This window comes from Andrographis paniculata, unplaced genomic scaffold (assembly GCF_009805555.1).
Source record: "Andrographis paniculata isolate CXL003 unplaced genomic scaffold, ASM980555v1 Contig12END, whole genome shotgun sequence".
NCBI lineage: Eukaryota > Viridiplantae > Streptophyta > Magnoliopsida > Lamiales > Acanthaceae > Andrographis > Andrographis paniculata.
This window is the reverse complement of record NW_026137402.1, coordinates 3,168,620-3,194,265: the sequence shown is the minus strand read 5'-3', so window position 1 is coordinate 3,194,265 and position 25,646 is coordinate 3,168,620. Positions and strand designations below refer to the sequence as shown.

Genomic DNA, 25,646 nt, shown 5'->3' with positions numbered 1-25,646 from the left:
TAATTATGATCGTAATTATAAAGGGTCTTCCCCGTCATTTTAAAAAACACCAAACAAAATCATCTCTTCAAGTGCAACTCTCATCAAAGACGAAAATCATTTTATTTTAAAAAAAAAAATTCATCGTCGACTCGATTTCGCGCTACGTTTATTTTCTCGTAATATTCATTCAACTAACAATATATATATATATACTCACTACCACTTTTACTATTTTCGTTGGTCACATTCCAAAATATCCCTTTTCGATTTTAGTAAAAGAAATCCTATACTAAAATTGTCTCCGAGGAGTTCAAAATATGTGTCATGTGTGAGTGCTAATTTAGATATTAATATGGAGTAGTGGAAGCGGAGCCATGCAATGCAGATAGTGGTATTATTATTATTATTATTATTATTATTATTATTATTATTTGTGTTGAGGTTCAAATAAATGCTGCTGCCTCGTGCCTGCAGCTGCAAGCTATATAAGTAGTATATTGTAGTCGTAAATTTTCTACCAAAAATATCTTCTTTCATCATCATCTTCTTCTTCCAGACGACGCAGCAGTAGCAGTGTAGCAGGTAGATCTATGGTGCGGCTGCCTTTGCTCTGTTGGACTCACAACATCCCAATCCCATTTCCATTCCCACTTAACAACCAACAATCATCCATCCATCCATCCTCTGACCTGATCTAAAAATGGCAGGCGGAGACAGGACGAGGAGGATTGGCGTGATTGGAGCTGGAATCAGCGGTCTCCTCACCTGCAAGTACCTGTTGCAGAAGGGGTTCGCACCCATTGTTTTTGAATCTGAGGGCGACATTGGAGGAGTGTGGAGGAAGACAATCCAAACCACCAAGCTCCAGACCCCCAAATCGCTCTATCAGTTCTCCGACTTCCCATGGCCGCCATCGGTCGCCGACCCCTTCCCCACCCAGAAACAAGTCCTCCAATATCTCCACTCCTACGCACACTTCCATGGCTTGCTCCCCCGCGTACACCTCAACTCCAGAGTCCTCAGCCTCACCTACCATGGCTCCCAAGAAGAAGAAGATGAATGGAATTGGTGCAAACCCTTTGGAAATGGAGGAGAATGGAGGATTACGGTGCAGAACACACAAACCCTGTCCACAGAGGTAATTAATTACCAGTCCTCCTGTCTGTCTGTTTGGATTGGAGAGGGCATAGATAGCAATGCCTTGCCTAAACCTGACATGGATCGAGTCGTGTCGAATTGAATACTTTGAATACTTTTAAACGGCTTAAATTATTTAATCACATCTCAGACTCGTTTATTATCATATCGGATTCTTGACCAGTTTATTGTCGTGTGTCGAGTTCGTGTTGACCGGTATACATAATTTAGTCAAAATTTTTTATTCAAATCAATTATTATTTTTTTTTGTTTGCTCTATTGTAATATGTATAGTGAATCAGCTTAGATTAGTAAAATTGAATTTAGTTTAAATTAATGCGTAAATTAACTATCAAATTAGAATTATTTTACATACATAATAAATATATTGATTAATATTAATATATTATAATAGAGTTGTCGGGTCGGATTTAAATTGAGAGCCTCAACTCTAATCCGACCCGTTTATTATCGTATGGAATTCGTGTCAACTCATATATATATATATATATATAATCGAGTCAAAATCCTTCTAAATTTAATTATTTTGTGTCGAATTCGTGTCAGATTGTCGTATCTTTGGTCTTGCCATTGCCAAAGAAAGAGAAAGAAATGGTGGTGTTATGACTTAATGAGTTAACTTTTATTAGGTTCACAGAGTTGAGTTTGTGGTAGTGTGCGCCGGGATGTACAGTGGTTCCCCAAACATTCCAGAGTTCTCCAAGGCTAAGGGAGAAGAAGGACCTGAGGTATTCCAAGGGAAGGTGATGCATTCCATGGAATACTCCGCCATGGACCACGCTGCCGCCGCCAACCTCGTCAAGGGGAAGTCCGTCGCTGTGGTCGGCCTCCAGAAATCCGGGATGGATATTGCAATGGAGTGCTCATCAGCCAACGGTCGCGACAATTACCATTACAATTACAGTTGCAGTTACCATCATCATCATCAACATTGTATGTAAATGTAAATGTAATTTGGTTGGCGCAGGCCCCGACTCGAAGCAGCCTTGCATCCTGCTGTACAGGACACCCCACTGGAACGTGCCCGATCACTTGCCGTGGGGGCTGCCCCTCGCCTACCTCTACCAGACTCGCTTCTCCGAGCTTTTGCTCCACAAGCCGGCGCAAGGCCTTCTTCTATCCCTCCTCGCGACATTCTTTTTACCTCTGGTCTGCTCTCCTCTTTCAACCTTTTCTCACACTTGTTTCATACATACACTTATATGCGAAGCTGCTTCTGCTGCTGCTGTTTTGTATCAGAGATGGGCTGTTTCAAAATTCGTCGAGAGCCACATCAAAAGGAAGCTCAAGCTCACAAAACACGGCATGGTGCCAAAACATAGCTTCTTGCAGGAAATAAATTCATGCTCCATTGCAACTGTACCTGAGGGTTTCTACGACCGGGTGGAGGAAGGGAGTATCATACTCAAGAAATCACAAAACTTCAGCTTTGTCCGTGAAGGCGTCATGATAGATGATTCTGATGACAACAACGATGAGCCTGAGACCCTGAAGATCGATCTGTTGATACTTGCTACTGGGTTCAGATTTGTCGACAAGCTGAAAGCTCTATTCATATCTTCACCTTTCCAGAGCCTAATAGACAAAGATACAACACTTATGCTCTACAGGTTAGCCTATTTTAAAAAAGTAGTACGTCATGCTGCTCCAAACCAACTGATTGCTTAAAATGTACACATTGTCTGTCTCTGTCGTCTACCAGACAATGCATTCATCCTCGGATTCCACAGCTTGCGTTTATTGGATTCTCAGAAAGTATCGCAAATCTGTTCACCTCAGAGATGCAGTGCCGTTGGTTGGCAGAGCTTCTTGACGGCACATTCAACCTGCCAAGCATTGAAGAGATGGAGGAAAACACCCGGCGATGGGATAAATACTACAGGGAGAAATCATTGGGTGAATACCACCACCACCATGGCAACAGATCATGCCTGGGTGCAGTTCAAATATGGTTCAATGATCAGTTATGCAAGGATATGGGGTGGAAGCCACTTCGGAAGAAGGGTTTACTCAAGGAATTGTTCCAACCATACGGGCCAATGGACTATGCTTAAATTAAATATGCACAATAGGTTTTTCAATTTTCAAGTACATAGAATAATGTTAAGGCGATAATGTGTCCCCCAAATTGCAGGATTTGGTAAATTTACATGTGGTAGGGAACAAGAACCAGATCATATACGATAAATTAAGTAAACATGCCATTTCTGGGCAACTGATTCCTACTGGCAGCTCAATCAATCAAATAGTAAAAAACAAAAGGGAGCTGCTTATCTGCAGTGTCTACTGTTGCCTACGGCACGATGAAAATTTGACTGAGGCTGTCAAAATCCGAAGCTTGACCTTGTTGTCCGAGTGTCTCAGCCAGCCAGCTGAAAGGAAAAATATATAAGTTATAATTGCTAACAGAAATTTAAAATGTGACAGCGCATAGTATATTTAAATGCATACATTCAGGTGTGTTTGGTTTGTAGTTGGCTTTCCGATTGGGTTTAAACTGTGGTTGGATGCAATTCTTTGTGAGAGGAAATAATATGTTCTTATAAGAAATTAAGAAAATTGCCAACGGAAAAGGAATGCACTAGTGTATATCAGTAAGACTGATTAAATGACAAAAATCACTAGGGCTGTTTTTATACAAAATGAAAAATTAATATAGCATAGAATTGTTTTATAAAAAAATTGAATACAGATGTAAAAAAAAGAATTCGGTTGAAAAATATTGAAAAAAATACAATGATTCATCCTACTCAATCTAGGGGGAATAATGTATTGCAAGTAGAAAATAAGAGAATGAATCAATAAGGAGAATAAGGAGAAATCGATGAAGTCAGGTAATAAAAAGTTTTAGTGAAGTAACAATAATTTAGATATTATTTTTATAAGATTATAAAATAAATTGTAAAAGTGAAATAATAAAAGAATAACAAAGAAGGGAAATAAAGATATTTGCATTTTTCTATTCCCAATCCCTAGGAGAGAGATCTGAAATTAAATGCCTCTTCATTAGAACTGATGGTAAGTGCACAAAAGGCATTTTAACAAGTTCTTCTGTCAAGTGAAAGAGGGGGAAGTGCGCCAACAGGGATGAAATTAAAGCATAACTAACTAAATCTGAGAAACTAACCTCCAAATCTTTAACATCACCATGCAGAAACCACCATGGGCCCCTTGGTGCTAATAATCTGAGAAGAATAAAATAGTAAGTTGCAGCTTAAGCAAGAAAGTAACTGACATTCAGAAATGGGTTTCTCTTTTCTCAAAACTAGACATATTCATAAAACTGTAGCCAGTAGACAGGCAATGTTTAATCCCGACAGGAAAAAAACTTTCCATTGGGTTATCTGAACAGCATAATAATCAATACCATCCAGAAAGAATTGGTTCTATAATCCCCTACTCGTACATACTAAAAATATCAGGCAACTTAGAGGAGTTTGTTATGAAGAAAGATAAATATCCTGTTGGAAATAAAACCCACAGGAATTCTCTGGTCCCAAGCCTTGACGGCTGAAGTTTTAAAATTAAAACCAGACAAAGGATGCTCGACCTTAGGATGGCATATAATATAGGTTGTTATGCCCAATCCGAACATAATACTAATTAATATATAGGCTGTCGTACACAGGCTACCCACAATTTCTAATCCTATTAATAAGAAAATAACAATTCACAAGAACAGTCCTAATCCTACAGGTCAACAGCCAACCCAAAATCGACCAGCCTGGGGCACCAGTGAGTATCGGTGTAGACAATGGGTGGTTGGTCCAGGGGATGACACTGGCGGCCCCAGCTGCTCTCCAGTGTAATAGTGTCACTTGTTAGTTTGAACATGGATCCAACAATAAAAGCAGGCCTACTTCAATGAACCAAAAAGAGACTCGATTAATCAATTTACCTGATAACTCCAGCCACCACTCTAAGTCCCATAAAGAGAGTCAAGCCCAACCAAACACCATATAGACCAAAAAATGTTGGAGCATATAGCAAAAATCCGGAAGACAATGCCCCAATCAGCATCTACATTTTGAAAACCATGTATATCAAAGCCATCTCATTTTCATGATAACCAAATATAAAAACAGAAAATTAGCCTACCATTGAAACTGCAGCAAAAGAGAAGTCTGAAACACCATAATGAAGACCGTCAAAGATAAAAGCTAAAGCATTTAAAGGTTGACTAGCACCTACAAACTGCACACATTCAAAAGAGTCAGGATAATATTTCAGTAATGACAGCATTAGAGAGAAACCATAAAGGAACATCATTATTGGTCCATTTACCAGAACTCCAGTTCTAACAAGTTCCAGGACAGCTGGATCTTTTGTAAATAATGGAGCCAATGCACTGAAAGAAACCCCCAGAAGCACACCTAGGGAAGCACCAGCAACCAAACCAATCTGGAGAACATGAAGCAATAGTAAGAATCTGTCCACAGGTAACACTTAAACTCCTTCAGAACAGATGGCTGTGAAACAAGGCACTTGCTAAGCACGAGGAATCAACCGTAGAAGTACCTTTAAGACAAAGTCAGTGATATTCTTCACAGTTCTGTAATCATTCTTTGATAAATAACTCGCGATCAGGGCCTAAGAAAGAAATAATCTTTAGCTCAAGAAAAAACACAATATGATGTGGTTGGCTGGTGGCATCATCAAACATGGTCACATATCTACAGATCTTTTAGGATGTATTTGTGGTGAACGATATGTGCGTGTGTGTGTCAAAAACCTTGCATGCAGTTGAATATTACATTTATGCTCTCTGGATGCAACTCATGTCATCTATCATGTTCGCTAGTCATGCAATAAATCATCATATAAATTACAGTCATGAAAAACAAGTGCTCTTTTATCAACTTTGTTTAGGACAGAGTATGAACGAGTCAATGTAGTTGATTTGGAAGGTAAACAACACAGCCATAAGAAACTGCGGAAGAAAAAAAGGGGTGAATGTCACAAATCACCTGAGCCGAAGTAGCAAGTGCGTCAGTAAGGAGAGACACAGAAAGCCATACTTGCAAGCATATCTGATGAGAAGCCATTGCTAGAGGTCCCTGACGAGCAGCCATGGATGTACCCAGTGTCATAGTTACAAGAGCAGCAAGAGTCCTTCCAATAAGAAAACCACCTAATAATCCCATAGTTAAAAATAACTGTCCTTTACTTCTCAAAACACAAAATCTTTAATCATTGAATAAAGGGCATTTGATAACAGATTGGCCTATTTACTTGAAAGAAATGCACAGTAGGAGGTAGTATCTGTAAAATTTTCTTAATGATTAAATTAACTTTTAAGTCAATCATTATAGCATATGCATGCATTTTCTCTCTGTTTATAAACCAGAAAAAAAATAATAATAATACCACTGTACCATTATACACAGGGGTGGAAATAAATACCGAAAATACGATATTTCGTTCACATCGAACTGAAAAAATACCAAAAATGCCGTATTTTTGGTATACTGTAATTTATGGTACTATATGATACCGTACCATAGATTTTCGATACAATAACAATATAAAATTTGACATATCACAATATACGATTACCATACCAAAGTTTCTTATACATCATGATACCAATGTATACAACATTTAACATATAAAAATATTAAGGGTATGTTTCTTTTGATAGGTTTGAAAAAATTTTAGTTTGGATTTAATATTAAAATAATATATGATAGAATGTTTTGGAATATTTTTTTTTTCGAAAAAATGCAGAATTCAAATAGTAGAAACCTGAGATTTTGGTCAAAAGAAACAAATCCTACGGTATTACTAGAATACAAATAAAATAAAATAATAAAATATCAACCTTGAATAAAAGTAAATAAAAAGTATTCATATATTTATATTATCTTTAATTATGATAACTTTTAATTATTTTTTGTTTTTTTTATATATCGGTCATTTGCGATATATCGTTAATTTCAGTATGGTATGCAGTATGCCTGCATATCGAAAAATCAATAAGATATGCCAAAAATTGGCATGAAATTTTTTATACCATAATTCTCGGTATACCATAAGTCGGTATATCGAATGATTAGGTATGAAAAAAAATAAAAATGATTAGGTATAGTGTTAGTATGATATTTTCTCATACCGGAATTTACGATGACATACAATATAGCGTAAAATTTCCGGTATACCATACCGTACCACCCCTAATTATACACACTTGATACTTCCCTCTCCCAAAGTAAAAGAGATACTGCATTACAATACAATATTTTTCACTCTCTAGATGCCCACCTATCATCTTTTTAACAAGTTTGAATGTCTCAGTTCTCTTGGTCAAGGTTTAGATGCAGTGTTTTTTTTTCACCATATACCTTTGTAGCTAACTTTTTGACACTAATAAAATCTCCTTATTTTCAAAAAGTAAGACACTCTTGATATGACTGGCCAAAGTTAGCTTGATTTTAAATGTTAAACCAACTAGAGAGGATCTTGTATTGCTTGGAAAGTGAATACAGCATCCAATTCGCAGCGTTATTAATAATGAACTCAAGTACATGTTCTAATTATCATAAATTTAGTACATTGAAGAACTCTGCCATGGAGTTATCAGTAGGTTGATGAGATCGACATTCTCAATATTGATGTAAGAACACAGGTGAAGGCTGTCAAAAAAAAAAAAAAACGACTCAATGGTTCTTTTCATCACACAAACTCGTCAAGTGGCAAGTGGAAATTTTATTTATTAAGCAACTACAGCAACCCTGAATAAAATATGTGATGGGAGTGGATATATATGTACAGTTCAAACTTTGCAATAGCTATTTGTTTTTAAGGTTTTAGTGCACTATATTGTTAAATTTGAGTAATATTCTTGAAAAACCAATATTAGTAACCAAGCTCTGAAATGGCTGAATCACATTTCCATAGCCTTGGGAAGTAATCAGAAGGCTCAACTTTTTTTTTTTTTTTTTTTTTTAAAAAAAGAAGCTTTTCAGTCCAAGAACAGGTTTATGAGAAAACAAAACAATAAAATACTGTAGCATTTATCATGATTGACATGCTAACCTGATTTAAAGTAATTGCCGAACTCCAATTCTCCAAGTTTTGGAGGCAATAATACAGTTCTCTTACTCAGTTGCCAAATCATTGAAAAGGCGACAATGTATCTGATAAGCATCATTTGAAGAAACGTGTAAGTGACACACCACATGATCGAACTTATGACCTAAGCTAAATGACGAGGCAGAAAATGGGCATTAATACATACTGAGAGACAACAGTTGAAATAGCAGCCCCGTATACTCCCAACTTGCAGTAATGCATGAAAAGGGGAAAAAGAAATATAGCAGTAAAGTTTCCTAAACCTGCAGGCAAAGATTTGAATCAATATTTATGGAAATATATAAATAGATAGGCATAACCATGTACAAACACAAATTAGCAGAAGAAAAATGATAACATGAATTTATGAAGTCTTAAATACTACTACAAGACTTGTAACTATTTGAATTTCATAAAAAAGGCTTTAGTCAGTGTTGCACATACTAAATAGCAATGACTAGTTTTGCTATGCAAAAAACCATCAATTTAGCCTCAGGTATCCCATATTATAGATATCTATCATATGTACCAACCAAAATAGATGAGATATACTTAAAAAAACAGAACATACATAAGCCTCCATAAAAGGAAATACATTGGTAGGGTGAGGGTGCATGTAAACTATTTACAGCTCAAGACATTCCAAGTCTTGATATAAGAAACATTACGCACATGCTCTCTCAATAATGATGAGGTAAAAAACACAAGGGGGGAGGATCATCTATAGGTGAATCATAGTATCAACAATATTCCTTGCAAAGTAATCATGTATGACACAGAAACAACAATGACTGAAAAGCCAATTTTGTTTGCATAGAGAAATAGCTTAGGGATGTTAAACTACAGAAGAGTCTATACTACAAAGATGCAAATTCTACAATTCAAACCTGGAGAAGAAATTTAACCTAAACAAAATACAGGGGTCTTGGTATCCTTGAAACCACGGAAAATGCCTTGCAGTCCCAAAGAAAGAACAAAAGCAGGAGCACCAAGAGCCCTCAGAATAAGAAACCTTTGGGCAGGAGCATGCATGGAGGAGACCTGCACCAGGTATAGACTTTATTTATATAATACAATGGAAGGGCTATTCTCATACAGTCATTAAAACAACAACAAGCACACATACTAATACAGGTCCAATATGGTTTGAAGTGTTTTATTTGGAAAATATGAAAAACAGTTGATTGAATGTTTATTTACAATATATATATATATATATATATAATTAATCAGTCATCTGAAGACATAATCCACGAAGCTTTGAGCAAAACTTGCTGCTTCACAGATGTGTTCAATAGTGCTCTTCCTTCAACATGCAAAGTCAATGGAGATTATAGATGGACAATATCCAAACTAATGACTGGATTATGTAATTTATTTATCACAAAAAATAAAGGAACTTGTATGTTAGTTTCAAATTAAGCTACCGAGGATGGATGATGGTAGATGAAATGAGGCAGTAAACAACAATGGAAGCAAACCAAATCAGTATCAAGGAAGAAAGAGATTCTTTATTTTCATGCCATCTAAATGCATACTGGTGATATGCCCATCAAACCAAGCAGAGGTCCAGATCCAAGAGACAAAGCCAAAGCTTCAAAGATGCCAATGCCAACAGCTAATAACAAAGCTGAGGATACTGAAGATAGCTGCATCTTTTCTGTTGTATCAATACAATTGAAACATTGTTAACTTCAATATATATATCCACAATTATGCGTGTGGAGAAAAGAGATATACACAAACAGAAAACCACACATTTCAACATTGAGACTATAAAACATACCTGATGTGGAAAATCTGCGGGAGTTCTTGGAGATGTCTTCAGCCACAAAGGAAGTAGCAACGCTCAGGAGAGGAATATTGAAAAGTTTGGAGACTATGTTAAATAGCGATATGGAGACACCAGCCAAAGCCAACTCCATAGAACCTGAAATAAGAAACATACTAGTTGTAAAGTGGTACAGAAATAGATTAACTACTTAGGAGGAGGTCTTGCATCACGTTCATGGCTAGCTATTGAATCTGGAGGAAGAAAGGACAAATTTTAAGGAAATCCTTGCAGGAAAACAAATATCAATGAAGATGATAAAACAATTATATTGGAAGCTGAATTAGAGTGCTCAATATGTCTAGGCAATAGGAAGAAAGGATGACAATAGAATAATTCTGTGATGATATATTGCACACAAGAAACAGAAAGATTCCATACTGATCATTGAATACACAATCATGATTTTTTTACCAAACAAACAATGGGTTTATGTGCTTCATTGAATTATTTCAGAAACTCAACACTTGAAATTATATGAAGTAGCTTGGAAAAGCTATCATAAGATAACTTGAAGGATGCTAAAATTAATATGACATAAAGCATTAGTATAAAAAAAATAATCTCGGTGTTAGTGTGGTACCCAAGCGACCAATAAATGCAGTCTCCATCAATTGCACCATTGGTTCAATAGCCTGACCACCAATTGCAGGCAAAGCCAGCATAAGGAGTTCATGCTTCACATCTTTTGGTTGAGAAGTACTGGTAGGTGCTACCCCAAGCGTTTCATCGATTTTATTGATATGTGAAGAAATAGCACCATTGAAATCCCTGAAAATCAAGGTAAATGATTGAGTAGAGTATTCAATTACCATATGCCACCTCACTACATAAAGAACTGTCTTATGGATTCTGTATATGAATGAATGACAGAATCATCTCTATAAACATAATTTACAATTCAGCATCTTCATCAGATTCTCTCAATTTGCAGGGAAAAAAATATTTGCATTTGCTGATCAAATATTCCCAAGGCTCAACCCTTGCCTACCTCAATAAGCACAATGTACATTACTTAATAACACATATTCTTTACTTTTCTTTTCTTTTCTTTTCTTTTTTTTTTTTTTTTCCGCACAAAAGAACAACAAATCACCAATGAGACGCCCAACCCAAATTCTCCCCCCCCCCCCCCCCCCCCCCCCAAAAAAAAAAAAAAAAGTTCTCAAAGTAACAACGTGATACCAGATGATCAAACATCAATAGGTGTCAATATGCTTGAATACATCTTTTTTATTCCAGAAAACAAGTAGAGACTGCAGCAGATCAGAATAAAAGCGGTTCTTTTATATATTTCTTTTCCACGTCGATTCAATAGTTTTAGCTTCAGAGACACATTCCATGTGGGTAAAATTAAGGCAAACAGTACACACATCACAGACAATAGGAATAAGATAGCAGACACGAGGGGTGCTGTAATAAAAAACACAGCGACACAAATATAGTTGCAGTCAGGGACGGGACACAAACTCATTTAACATACGAAATGCACAAGAGTAGGTTCGGTGTATAAATTCCATACTTGAGATTACGATCTTCAGTGTCTTCCAGTTGATTGGATTGCAAGCTGCAGTCAGAACTTAGGTGACAATTGACAGTAAAATAAGGAAAAATATGCTTCCTTGGACGAAGCATAGGATGACACGGCAGGAAGCGGGTTTTCCCATCCAAGGGCAGAGTAAGAGTGGCATTACAACGGGCGCGGGCGTGGGAGTTTGGCGGGCTTGCAAGGAAACAGGGAAACCCTGACGAATTTGGTGAGGGAGAAAGCAATTGGGTAGTCCGGCGGGTGTAAGGAGCAACAGTGAGTTGCGTGGCGGCAATCATTTTCTTGTTTTCTCTAGGGGCACAAAAATAAAATCTGTGTCTGTTTATTTGAGAAAGAAACACCTCAAAGTAGGAGAGAGGAGAGGGTAGAGGATAGAGAAAAAAGATGCACGAATAAGATGGGAAGAGAAAATGGAAGAAGCGAGCAGCAGAAGAAGAAGGAAAGAATTAAAGAAAGACCGACACCCCAAGCAGCGGCAGCACCTCAAGTTAAGAATTATGAATTGAGACAGAGAGAGAGAGGTCGCGTGATGTCTGTATCTATCTCTATCTATCTCGATCCGACCGACGGAGTGAGTTGGTTTATAGGGAGGAAGGAAGTAGGTGGAGAAAGAATACTTACACGGGGCGGGGGGCTGGTGGCTGGCTCGGCTCACCCGCTGGCTCGGCTCACCCGCACATCACACCAACTGGTCTCTGCTGCTTTCAGATAATCATTCTATCGATTAACGCCCGCCGGCCCATATCAAACGAATTATTATACTACTTTCCTTTTCTTAATCAATTGATATGTCCGTTACCTTGATTAACGTTTTTTTCTTTTTCTTTTTTTTTAGTTAGTTTGTTATATAATACTTACTCAGTCTATATATTTTATTTACGTTGACGTTTGAATATGCTTACGTACTCACTTATTTTTATTTGATAAATAATTATATATTTTAAATGTATTTAAATTTTTTTAATATAAAATTACTTTAGTCTAAATATATACGTAACCACCCCCTCACCCTATCTTTTCAATTCATTTTCTCTCTCTTGTTCGAGCAAATCCGAACCTACACTCTTACTTTCTTCCTCGATCCGTGCTCCGGTTATCTCTGAACAATGTATTATTTTCATATTCATAATAGTGTGAAAAAAAATTTCGGCTCTAAGTTGTTAAAGAATAGTGGCATTTGCTTCTCCTTGTAATTGGTCAAGTAATAAAAATATTGTAGATTTAAAATGTTTTACGCACTTTGATGAAATGAAAAATCTCTGACCATCAAATGAAATATGAATAATTCGTCTTTGCATATTCCTTTATTCTGCTCTTTAGTCCCAGATCGATTAGTTGTCTTTTGAAAAAATGTTAAAGCGTCTTAATTTGGAACTTTGGTTCTTCCCAGAATTGGTCACTTTATATTGTATTTCACCGATCGTCGATGCTTCCTCCCCCGAGCTCACGGCACCCCTACCCTAAGTCAGAATCTTCTCCTCATTGCCAGACCTATGACTATTCCCTTGATGAAATCTCTAAATTGTCCGACGAGCTCTTCCCTGTCGACTTAACTTCCGATGACGATGTTTTCCGTCGAATGGGGAGGAGGTTGGTGCGAGTGAGGTTTTCTCGTTTTGTGTACTAGACAGTAAATCCTCGTTCAGTTTAGGGTTAGATATTGATGTCGCACCTCTCTCCGGCATTAACCATCGCAGGAAAAGGCTCGATCATTTGGTGGTGGCACTGGATCTGTCCAAAAAATTGGTGATACTGGTTCGAATTTTGGTATTACCCTGACTCTACGACGATCGCGATTCTGAGCATACCTCTTCCTAATTTTGGTTGTCTCGACAAATACGTCTATATTGTGCACGTTTGTGAGATCTAAACAAATTTTTACTCACATTTCATTTATTGTTATGTCGGGTAACTAATTATTATATTGCAATTTATGTCGTATTTAATAGCTATGGCTTGAAAATGCATTTATATCACGTTTTGATGGATGTTATTGATTTAGTTGGTTGAAAATGGTCTATTGTGCACCATAATTTATTTTCATCTAACTTAGGGTGATCTCTCATTCTGTATCACCTAAAAAATTTTGATCTGTTAGTATTGGCTTCAAAATGGCATTCACGATTACAAATACTTACATTGAAATTCTTTTCACTCAACAAATCAAGTTCTAATTTATGAATTTGAGTTAACAGTTTGAAAACAAGCATTTCGTTTTCGGTAAAATGCATTTCATCAAAATTTTTACACTATAAACCTGTTACTAAGTATTCTTACAGATTTACACAAGCATAAAAACTTACATAAAAGACTTTCTTATATCATTTTATAGTACTAATAACCTAGATCACTCATATCCGCTCAATACCATTCACCTCACCTTTTAAAATTACATAGCGAATGCATTCATGTACTAACTCCATTGGAATACTTACGTCATTTAGAAGATTTTCCTCTGTCAATAAACTATCTTTCCTCATATGTGGAAGCTCATATGAGTTGTCATTCTTGTTTCATCACTTCAATAATGCAATATTCCAAACTTCAAAATATCTTGTTTAAATATTGAGGTATTAACTCGTTGAAATTTAAAATAACAACTAGTAGGACTATTCACCATCTTGTATGATTTCTTAGTTTGTAAGCTTTGTATTGCTCAAAAACAACCTAGGTCATTCACATTCATGTCAGGTGAATTTGGTGATTGTTGAATGAGTTTAATGTTGAAACTGTGGCCATTTGTTGCCTGTACAAAGTCCGAATCATCTCATTCTATATGTGGTTTGGTGTTGTCCTCTTGGATGTATATATTTTTGGTAAAATTTTGTTGGTCATTTCTTTGCTATTGTTGGGATAATATGCATGTAATTAACCACTAATAAATGATTTAAATGCAACACTAATTAAAGAAAATTGTGGTTGGGCATTAATGATAAATTTATGATCGAAGATCTTTGCATTAGTGATAAGGCTTCTATTGCATTCATGTTGGGAATTATTTTATATTTTCTTACACTTTTTTTTCTACTAATACTAATTGTTTCACTTTTTTGTAATTATTGTTTTGCAAATTTCCAATGTTGGGAAATAGTCCAAAACGAGCAATTGAACAACGTGACAACTTCTGTTATTTTTTTTTTCGATGGCTCTCCACTTTCATTGCGCTAAAGGAGTATAAATTGAACTATCTGATTCAATTTCAAATGCGTAAGAAATTTTTTGGACATGACTGTTTTAATTGATGTTGTTATCTGGATTTGTGTTGGGAATATTTATGTTGTTGTTCTGTAGTTAATGTGGGAATTGGTGTGTTGATGTTGCTCTATGTAATATTGGAATGAGAATTTTTGTCAAATAATGGGGTATTTATTATTGATTTTATAATGGAATTAGGACGGAGTTGAAATAATATTTTCATATTTATTTTGGTGATGTCACACGGTTCGGACATAATGTGAGTAATGGATGCAAAAACATGTGTTTTTACCTTCCTGTCGGGTGTGAAAATTGTGTACATTTTGGGGTGAATCTGTGAATTTTTCGGTTGCTATAATATTGGGTGTTATATTATATATTTTTGTGCAATGAAGTATGTTTTGTATTGATACAAAACTGTCAACTACTGGGTTTGTAGTCAAACCCTTGTAGATCAAGCGGTGAGACATCCCTCGTGTGCGTTAAATTATTAGTAGGATAATATAATTTGTAGACCAAGACATAATTTTATTTTCCCAAAATTCTTAACTTTAAACTCCCTTTCAAATATTCAATAACTTTTTGAACCTCTTCGGATGTTCCAATTAAATTCAAATTGTCCACGTAAACAGCGATTAGGAAAGTGAGTTGTTTTTTTATTATTTTCTTTATAAAAACACATGACCAAACAGAACTATTGGCGTATCCCTCTTTGAATAATGATTCATCGAGACGATTATACCACATATGACTAAATTGTTTGAGCCTATACAAACTTTTTTTGTAATTTAATAAAACAATATTCTTTTGATTTTGATTTGTATGTTTCATGCATACTGAATTATTTAGGGATTCTCATATAGATATCACTATCAATGAGCTATATAAATGGACAATTACGATGTCCATCAGACGCATATCCAAATATTTATCACGTTGCGGCCAATGGTGGTTGGATTCTGAATCCCTCGACCCTTTTCGCCACGCACGGAGCCGTCGTCTCATCAGGCATCACAAACAACGACCCGTGGCGTGCTTGCTGCAAACATGCACCTCCGACCGCGACCCCAAGTCAGACGGGATCTCTCCCTATCTCTTTATCATATGCATGAAATATTTTTCGAGGCTTTTAAAGATGCAAAGTCAAGCCAGGGAGATGAACTTTCACCCAGACTGTGTTAAGCATAGGATCATCCACCTTGCGTTTGCGGATGATGTGTTTCTTATGTGCGGAGGAGATCAGCATTTAGTTTGTGTTCTTTTGGATTGTATCAAAAATTTTGGAGATATCTCGAGCCTGAATGTATCTAAAACTAATATTTGAAGGACTATGGCCTTTTAGACCGCAGAAGTTTGAGGCAAGTCTGTGATGCCCTTAGTTGTTATGATTCGCACTAACGCTACACCGATGTATTCAACGAGAAGATTTGTCCTCCAGGTATCGAGACCAGCGAAGTGAGCAAGTTGAGAGTCAACTGCTCTCAACTGGTGCTCTGTATTAAATAAAATATTAATGTAAATAGAGTGTGTTAATTTTATACTCCATCAGTCCCAAAACTATAGTCTGGGTTGTATTTGACACGAGATTTAAGGAATATTGATATTATATTGGTAGTGGGTAAAAAGTACGGATAAAAGACTTTTTTTTTCCTTGTAAGTATATTTGTAAAAAATAGTAACAATTGTGTAATAATAATGAAAAGGTAATTGTAGTTTTATAATGATATGATTATTTATGGAAATGAGACTATTGTTTTGCAACAGACAAAAATGGTAAACAACACTACTATTTTGGGAAGGAGGGAGTATTTTTTAATACATGTATTTCTTGTGTTAGTACGAAACTAATAAAAACTAATATTTTTATTAATTTTTTTTTTTAATGAATATAGTATAAATTATATATTGTATGAATATATTATATTTTTTGGCAATATTATTTTTTTAAAAAATTGTATGAGAACAAAGAATATTGTTGAATTAACTTATCCAATATTTTGAAGTTAGGAATTAATTTTGTATCTAATAACAGTTGAAATAAATGGTCTGTGTGTATGTATAAGATGTTTGTGCTTTAAGATAAAAATAATAATAATAGTTTTTCTATCATTATAATTATGTTATTTTTTTTATTTTCATAAAAAGAAGATTTAATTTATTCTTTAGCAGAAAAATACACTATTTGTTTTTCATGATAAGATATTAATTTACTTTTTGTATAACTATATTTAACACTAAAAATATTTTTATATTTATATTATACTATAACAATAAAAATATATTGTATTTTTTTTCTTAAGTTATATTATATATTAATATAATAATTAATATTTAAAAAATTACATAAAAAATAAATATCTTTTTACGAGTGAATATTTTTTATATTTACATTTTATTATAAAAGAGAAAAAGTAACTATAATTATCTATTTTTGTCAAAATCGATCTCCAAATATTTAACTACACATTTACATTAGGAAAGTAGTAATTATAAAAAGTAGAGAGAATTTGAAAAAGTATAAATAGTGATCTGTGTATGTGTGGATCATGTATAAGTCGATGCCATGGGGATGGATGATTGATGGGTCCCACCCAACAAAACATTAACCATTAGCAATAAAACGAAACCAGCTACACATGTTCGCCTAGTGTGTCTTTCTCGTCGGGCTTGGTTTACAGAGTATCAGGTTCGGCCGAGAGTTTACTCAGTGCACACTTTTGGTAACGCTGCGGATTCCCACGTCATAAAATAATAATAATAATAATAATAATAATAAGAATAAAAATAACAAACAAATAAGTCAACATTGTTTATTTCTCTATTTATATACTATTTGTTTGTTGTTCTTCTCAAACGAAACGAATTGAAACAGTCGTGGGAAGCTGAAATACCAGTAAAGAATGGATGTTTATAAACTGCACGTGCACGCACGTGACCATAAATAAGAGAGTAGATTAGAGAAGATGAGACACGTCACCGTCACCGTCACCGTCAAGCTCAAACAACTAAGGATGTCAAATGGGGCGGCTTCGGGTTTAAATAATATGTTTCGAGGCGAGTTGTGAATTTAAAATTTTAAATCCGACCGGGTTCAGAGCTGGTTCAGGTTTTACTAAAAACCCGCTCCAACCCGGACCCGGATCCGGATCCAAACCCGGATTAAAATTATTATAACTAATATATATGTACATTTATATAATAAAAATATATTATTTATTTATTTAAATAATCTTAAATATAAAATTCAATTAGTAATCTGTTCCAAATAATTTTTTAAAATGATTATACATAATATATGTATATTTATATAATAAAAATATATTATTTATTTATTTATCTTATTTTTATGAATCAATATTTGATTGTTTTTAAATTTTTTTTTTTGCTTTTAATAGTATTCAGTTGTTAAAAAAATATTTATTATTATATATTTTTTAGAAAAAACGGATTTGCCAAGTTGGCCCCGAGCGGGGCGGATCCTAAGGCCGGGTGGAAATAGGGCGAGGCGGATCTCGAAGCCTAATATTTTCTAGCGGGGCGGGTCTCGGGGCCTGCAGAACCCGTCCCGAACCCGCAACGTCATCCCTGCAAACAACACAAAATTCCAAATCCACTTGGAGACGAGACATTGTATTTGTAATTCAGCCCAGTCCAGTCCAGTCCAGCCCAGTCCATTTCCAATAAAGCCCATGTCACGGAAAGTTACGTTGATCCAACTTAGACAGCCACGTAGGCCCAATCCACCAAATTTATTGTAGCTAAATTTATTCTTATTTTTCTTTTTAGTTTGTTCATTAAATTTATCCCATTACTAATTTTGACAAAGTCAACAAATCAAGATTTAATTATTACCATCCATTCAACACTTATTTACAATAAATGTCACTAAATTTATTACATTCTCTCTTTATTTACTTTAATTTCTAACTAAATTTTTAAAAAATATTTTCAACTATCTATTACTTTTTCAATAAAATATTCATTTTTTTTAAACTCCGTGTCGAACCCAAGTGTGCTAATTTTAGTAGACAGAGGGAGTATGCTAGATGTTTAAATTTACGACCGATTTTCATGTTCACGGGTTTACCACACCGTGGGCGTACCCTCCTCCCCGCTCCACTTCTTAATTTTTATTGGCATTTTTTTTATTTTTTTATCATAATTTATATAATTTTTAAATTATATATATTGAGTTTTTGATATATCAAAAAAATAAAAATAAAAATTACTCCCTCTTTTATTTGAGTTCTGGTTCCACCGACCTCACCCACCCATCTCCAGGCTATAGTAATTTTTTTATATAACGTATAAATTTGTAATAGCTCAGCAATTTGAAGGTGCATTAGAATATATATATTTTTTATAATGTGAAAATTCGTAGTTGCTATTCGAAAGCGCGCTATGGATCAATCATGATCAAACTTAATAGTTTAAAAACTAAGTTCGACAACACAAATCACACTCAAAGCCGGCCTTGAGTTCGGACGAACCGCCCAGACCCAATCTAAATAGGACTATTATTTATTTATTCTATATATAAACTATTTATATATACAAACTCTTTGATTTTAATGTACTAACATAGATTATGGCTTGGTAGTTAAGTGCTACGTACACTATATTTGTAGATTTTTATATTTTGTGTTCAAACTCGTGTACTTCTAAAATTTTTTTTTAAAAAATTATGCATTAAAAAAAATTAAACAAAGATAATATTAATACTATTACTAATATTTTGCATATAAAAATGTTAGAAATTTTATTTTATTTAATTATTATATTTTATTATAGATAAAAAAATTATATTACTTATGTCCGGCTCTAACGACTACATTTATTTTTTGTCGTGTTGATCTTTAAATATTAATTATGATAGCAAGACGTAGTACAAACTAAGAGAAAATAATAAAAATATTTATGTTAGTCTCTTGTAATACTAATGAACAAATATTTGTAAAAGAAAAAATAATAATACAAATATAAAAATATTTTTAAAGTTAAGTACAATGTAAATGTAATCTTTGAGGCAATTGAATATTACTTATATATATTTAGGGGACCTTAATTTTTGTTTTAAAATTATTTAGACAAAATTAATATTAATACTATTATTAATATTTTATCTAAAAATTCTAGAAAAAATTATTTTATGTAATTATTCATATCATATTATAGGTAAAAAATAACTGAGTATATCATTTATATATATTTAGGGGTTTTTTCTTTTTCTTTTTATTTTTATTTTTTTGCATTAAAAGAAAAATAAGTATTAGACAAAATTATTATTATTATTGGTATTTTTTGCATCAAAAAATATTAGAATCGTTTTATTTATTATATATAGGCCTCTAAGTTTGAACACATAATCTCACGGTGACGAATCCATCCCGACATCACCAGGCTATCTTTGCGGAAGTATGATACTTCCTCCGTCCGTTTTGAAAGTTTACATTTACTTCTGGCGCAGTGTTTAAGAAATAATAGTATTTTAATTATAGTGAGTAGTTAAAAGTAGTGTAATGACATTTTTGTCTTTATTTTTTTTTTTTTTTTGGAAAAATAATGATGTGATGTAAAGTAAAAGTATTTGTGGAAAAAAATAGGATATTTAATGAAATGTTAACTTTGTAATTGGACGTCCCAAAATAGAAATATGTAAACATTGTAAACGTAGAGAGGGAGTATTTTGTTCTGTTTGGTGATGGAAGAGGAACTAACTATAGGGACCTGCTGCTTCACGTAATTTGTAGTATTTTATTTGCAGCGCTCATTGCAATTGCTTCCTTCCATCTCTTAATTAGTTTAATTAATGCTTCAGTTCAACCAACCAAAGGAAGTTATTAATTATTATATATATAAATATATATATTCAACCCACCCATGATCCAATCATATATATATATATAAAAGTATAGTCGTCGTTCGTGCTTACCATAACTTGATAATATGTATTCAAAACGTATTATCTGATCTAAAGTAGCTGTAAACGAGCCGAACAGAGCCGAGCTTGTCATGTTTGAACTCGGTTCGTTAAGGACTCTAACTCAGTTCGTGTTCGTTCATTAAGAGATACGAGTTGAAATTTTTGTTTGAGCTCGGCTCGTTTAGCAATTTTTTTGTTCGTGTTCAGTTTGACTCGGCTCGTTAAGATAAATTTTATTTTATTTATTTAATTTTTTTTAAAAAAAAATTAAATTTAGTTAATAATAATTATAATTTTTATTAATAAATTTAAATAAAAAATAGAATGAAATATAATATTATAAAGATATACATACTTATTAAATATAAAATCATTAATTTAATTTTTCTAATAAATACTATTGAACGTTCGCGAACAAGCTCGAGCTCGTTCGTGAATATAACGAGCCAAAATTTATATTCGTGTTCAGCTTGTTTAGCTTAACGAACGAGCTCTTAGTGAGCTCAAACGAGTCGAATCGAGCCGAGCTCGCGAACTGTTCATTTGTTTTACAGCTCTAAATATATAAACCGATGTATGTTTATGGGTATATATATATATATATATAATATTGTCGTCTTATATGTGCCTTTGCCAAATGATGGAACTACTTACTACATTTTTGATTCATTTGGGGTGGGGGAGTTGATTACTTAATTCATTGCATTATAAGTTAGTTATATTAATTGATTAATTAATTAATAATTAATTGTAGATTGTTGCTTCTTTAGTTGATTAATTAATTAATAATTAATTGTAGATTGTTCTTTAGTTTTGTTGTTTTTTTTATAACGTGGAAACCTGTTGTTACTATCTGTTGGGTGAACTAGGCCGAACCTAATACCCTGCAAATTAAGCACGACAAATAAGTCACATTAGGCAAACTATGTGTGAATTTGAACTCATAACATTACTGTCACATGTTCAATCTCTACACCACCCGGTCATCCTTACGAACTTGTTGCTTTAGTCTTTGTTTAGAGAGAAGGGTGTACATTTGAATTTTATTGGACTCAAATTTAAAAAATCTTTGATTTCTATGAATTTTTATAGACTTTAAGATCAAAACTATTAATACGAATATATATAAAGCACACTTATGTAAAAATAATATTCAAATTATTTTAAAAAACTAAATAAAATATACTTTATTAGTTTCAAAAATACATAAGGCTGTGCTTGGTTAAGAATTTCAACTTTAAATTTGAGTTTTGAATAATATAAATTTGAATTTTAATAATTTATATGATGTAATATAAATATATCTTCATTTGATATTTTAAATATAAAATTCATATTTAATATAATATAAAAAAATAAAAATATTATTTAATTTGATTTTTTTTAAAAAAAAATAGTAAATAATATTCTCCCCGCCTCATATTTATTTTTCCGTTTCTTTTTTGCACGAAATTTAAAAATATTAGTATTATATTGAGATGTGCTAGAAATAAAGATAAAAAGACTAAACAACCTTAGTATTTTACAACATTCGTCCGGCTCTAAGGATCTCATTTACTTTTTGCGTGTTGATATTTAAATATTGATTATTATATGAAATCATAGTACAAATTAAGAAAAAATGACAAAAATACTTCTATTAATGTCTTATAATACTATTATAATGAGATTTATGCAAAAAATTTATAAATATAAAGATATTTTTAATGTTAAGTATAATGAAGCAACAGGTAAATGAGACCCTTAGAGTCGGATGGATGAAATATAATATAAATGTAATGACATTTGTATGATATATTATAAATTAAAATAGTATTTATAATATTTGATAGATAATACAATTACAAAAGATAAATAAATAAATGAATACTTTATGTGGGACGGATCAAGTAAAAAAATAGATAGTTAAGACAGAGGGAGTAACATTTGAGGCAAAATCCCTAACAAAAAAAAAGTTCATATATGTCTAAATAAAATTGGATATAGAATGAATATTTTTTTTTAGTGAATTAATATTAAAAAAAAACAAATAAACAAATATAAACTGAACTATCATAACCAAAATCGAAACCGATAAATACAAATAGAAATCATAACTTAGAATAATTTAGTTTCGATTTGATTTTTTGACAAATTGCAGCTTGAGAAGTCTAATAGATTATTTTAAATATATATCATTTTTAGTACTATCTCCGTCAAGTTAGAAAGTATACATATTTTTATTTTGAGACGTCTAATTACAAAATAACAATTTTATTAAATATTTTATTTTTTTTCAGAAATACTCTTACTTTACATCATAGAAAAAAATGTTATTACACTACTTTGACTTACCAATTATCATTAAAATACTATTATTTTTTAAACTACGCGGTAAAAGTAAATATATACTTCTTACTTGGACGGATGGAGTATTATTTTCTATATATAAAATTCTAAAATATTAACTATTTTTTTATTTATATTTATTTTTTTCTTATTATATTTTTTTTAAAAAAATAAAAAATTATTAGTAATGTAAATAAAATAATATGCTTTTTAAAATTGATATAAATTTTTTGTTATTAGCAAAATTTTTATACAAATTAATTTATCAATATCTTTACAAGAGAATAAAAAAATTAATGAAATCTTAAACTCAATTGTTTATGTATTTTATAAAAAAAAAAAAAAATTTGCAAAAATTGAATAGTCTCAAAATTTAAGAATTTTAATTTTTTTAAAATCAATACTCTTATAGACTTGCTTTGATAGGAATTTTAAATATATTTTTAGATTTTAAAATTTATTTGGACAATAAATTCTAGTATTATTAAGCATAAGATTATTAAAAAATAAAATAAAATTTAAAAATAGTTCATTCAGAGTATAGTTAAAAAAAATTTGCATAAAGATTAAAGAAACCAATTCTTTGAGGAGAAAGTAAAAATATAGTTAAAGTATATATATATATATATATAGTTTTAGAACGTGAATAAGAATATTAAAAAATGTATATTTTTTTTAATATAAAAAATAATTTTATTTTATTTTATTTTATTTTTTTATGTTTTATACGGGAAAGCAAATCTAAAAATAGTTTCAATGACGGATCGCATATGTGAGAAGGAAAAAAAATTCTTTTAAAAATATTTCAAGTTCTATGTTTATTTTAGTTTTTACTAGCAAGTAGTTTTCTTTTTTTTTCTTTTTTTTTTTTTTTTTTTTTTTTAATTTAGTATAAATTTTTAAGATTTGATTTTATTTTGATTCCTAATATTCCTTTAGTTGATGTTTGTTTATTTTGTGAGATTATTGAAAAGAAAATTTTTGTACGTGAAATATAAGGAATTGTGTAGGAATATAAAATAATGAATTTGTGTAGTGTATTATTTTTATGGAAAATCATACGAAAAAAAAATAATTAATTTTTTTATATGAGTTATATGAAATTGTGTAGTGTACTACTTTTAATGCTTAATTATTTTTGAGATAGTTGAATTTGTAGCTAAGTACTTCAATTGAATTAAGAGTTAATTGTTAGACTAAACTTGTCGGTCAATTAATTTGTATTTCAATTTAATTTAAGTAGTAACTAGTAGATAGATAATTTTAAAAATCTCAAATTAATTTTAAACAATTTCACATGAATAATTATTGAATTGAATTAGTCTTTAAAATATTATTAGACTAATAAATTCTTTGTGACACTTGAGTTCTAGTTCAATTTCTAATTCAATTAGGAAAGCAATTAAAGTTGTGTATTGTCGGGTGCTAAGTAAAAAACATTTGATTATTAGATATATTTCGATAACTATAACTAATTTATTTAAATTATTAATTTATTATTATTTTTTGAGATCAAACATTTGAGACGATTCTACTTTTTATTGAACTAATTTTATTTAATTTTATGACGAATATTGTCACTCTTTAAAAGTTTTGATTGTTTTAATTTTTTAAAGATTTATACTAATAATATATATACTACTATATTTCATATAAAAATATTATTTTTATATACTATTTTTTAAAACAAATATATAATTAATTAAAAAAAAAAGGAGAAAAGAAAAAAAAAAGTGTATGTATATACAGGGTGAATGTATAGTATTATAATCTTTATACTATTTTAATAGATAAAATAATCTACATATCATTTAATATAGTATTTACTTTACTATATTAAATATTGAATAAAATTATATTATATTATGTTTATTTATTTATTTATATTTTATAATGTTGGAATCTCGCTATTGTACGGGTAAACCTCCAGTTGAACTTATATTATGTTTACTTCACTTGATTGTACGATAAAGATCTTTTTTTTTTCTTTCACCAAAATACCCTTTATTTTTTTATTTTAATTAAATTATTATCACGATGATATATAATATATAATTTAAATTTATTTTTCTATTTATTATATATATAAATTAGTTTTTTTGAGAATATATTACTCTCTCTGTCTCATTTTTCTTCCGTTATAAAATAATAGTTTTATTTTTATAAATAACCAGTAAAACTATTCCTACTTTTTCATTATTATTCACAAGGGCAAAAAAAAATTATTTATCCTTATTTTTTTACCAACTACTAATATAATATCAGTGTTTTTTAAACCTCGTGTCCAACATAATAATAGTATACTTTTGGGACGGAGGGAATATATCTTATTGTTACATTTTTATATTTCATTGATTAAAAATATTAAAAATTTAAATAAACTTCAAATAAATATTAAACAAAAAAATTATTGATATTTATAATTTTTTTTTTTTTTTTGGCTATAATATTTATTATAATAAATTATTGCAAATAAACCATGTTTAACGCAACCATAAGGTATTGGAGTTTGGACTTTGAATGCATCAACGCAATCACAATCACTATCACCCAAAAAAGTTTGTTACTATTTTATTTTATTAGCATTCATAAATTATACTCTGACTCAC

At 31.8% G+C, this 25,646-nt stretch overlaps 2 protein-coding genes across 3 annotated transcripts; one reads left to right on the top strand and one right to left on the bottom strand.

The window, feature by feature from the left end:
• Positions 1 to 485: 485 nt before the first annotated feature.
• LOC127253668 (putative flavin-containing monooxygenase 2) lies at positions 486 to 3,436 on the top strand. 2 transcript variants are annotated; one of them, XM_051278372.1, is made up of 5 exons: positions 486 to 1,120; positions 1,770 to 2,016; positions 2,108 to 2,289; positions 2,380 to 2,750; positions 2,843 to 3,436. In XM_051278372.1, exons 1-5 carry the CDS (start codon positions 683 to 685, stop codon positions 3,192 to 3,194), a joined length of 1,590 nt encoding a protein of 529 aa, XP_051134329.1. In that variant the 5' UTR covers positions 486 to 682; the 3' UTR covers positions 3,195 to 3,436. The 2 variants fall into 2 exon arrangements, with proteins under 2 accessions (XP_051134329.1, XP_051134318.1); XM_051278361.1 differs by having other exon boundaries at positions 2,108 to 2,750.
• Positions 3,186 to 12,179, bottom strand: LOC127253664 (protein DETOXIFICATION 45, chloroplastic). Its single transcript, XM_051278353.1, has 14 exons — positions 11,565 to 12,179; positions 10,626 to 10,813; positions 9,998 to 10,141; positions 9,750 to 9,871; positions 9,117 to 9,252; positions 8,378 to 8,474; positions 8,176 to 8,276; positions 6,108 to 6,271; positions 5,659 to 5,730; positions 5,425 to 5,541; positions 5,239 to 5,334; positions 5,039 to 5,160; positions 4,268 to 4,325; positions 3,186 to 3,512 (listed from the first exon to the last, which is right to left on the bottom strand). The coding sequence occupies exons 1-14, from the start codon at positions 11,867 to 11,869 to the stop codon at positions 3,501 to 3,503; spliced, it is 1,734 nt and encodes a 577-aa protein (XP_051134310.1). The 5' UTR covers positions 11,870 to 12,179; the 3' UTR covers positions 3,186 to 3,500.
• Positions 12,180 to 25,646: the final 13,467 nt, after the last annotated feature.

What these genes read in the sequence shown, in the direction of transcription:
- LOC127253668 (XM_051278361.1), top strand. Translation starts at nt 683, where the DNA reads ATGGCAGGCGGAGACAGGACGAGGAGGATTGGCGTGATTGGAGCTGGA. An exon ending in CACAAACCCTGTCCACAGAG is followed by an intron (nt 1,121 to 1,769) that starts GTAATTAATTAC and finishes AACTTTTATTAG; the next exon opens with GTTCACAGAGTTGAGTTTGT. An exon ending in GGAGTGCTCATCAGCCAACG is followed by an intron (nt 2,017 to 2,107) that starts GTCGCGACAATT and finishes TGGTTGGCGCAG; the next exon opens with GCCCCGACTCGAAGCAGCCT.
- LOC127253664 (XM_051278353.1), bottom strand. Translation starts at nt 11,869, where the DNA reads ATGATTGCCGCCACGCAACTCACTGTTGCTCCTTACACCCGCCGGACT. An exon ending in TGCATTTATTGGTCGCTTGG is followed by an intron (nt 10,142 to 10,625) that starts GTACCACACTAA and finishes TTCTTATTTCAG; the next exon opens with GTTCTATGGAGTTGGCTTTG. An exon ending in CCGCAGATTTTCCACATCAG is followed by an intron (nt 9,872 to 9,997) that starts GTATGTTTTATA and finishes TTGATACAACAG; the next exon opens with AAAAGATGCAGCTATCTTCA.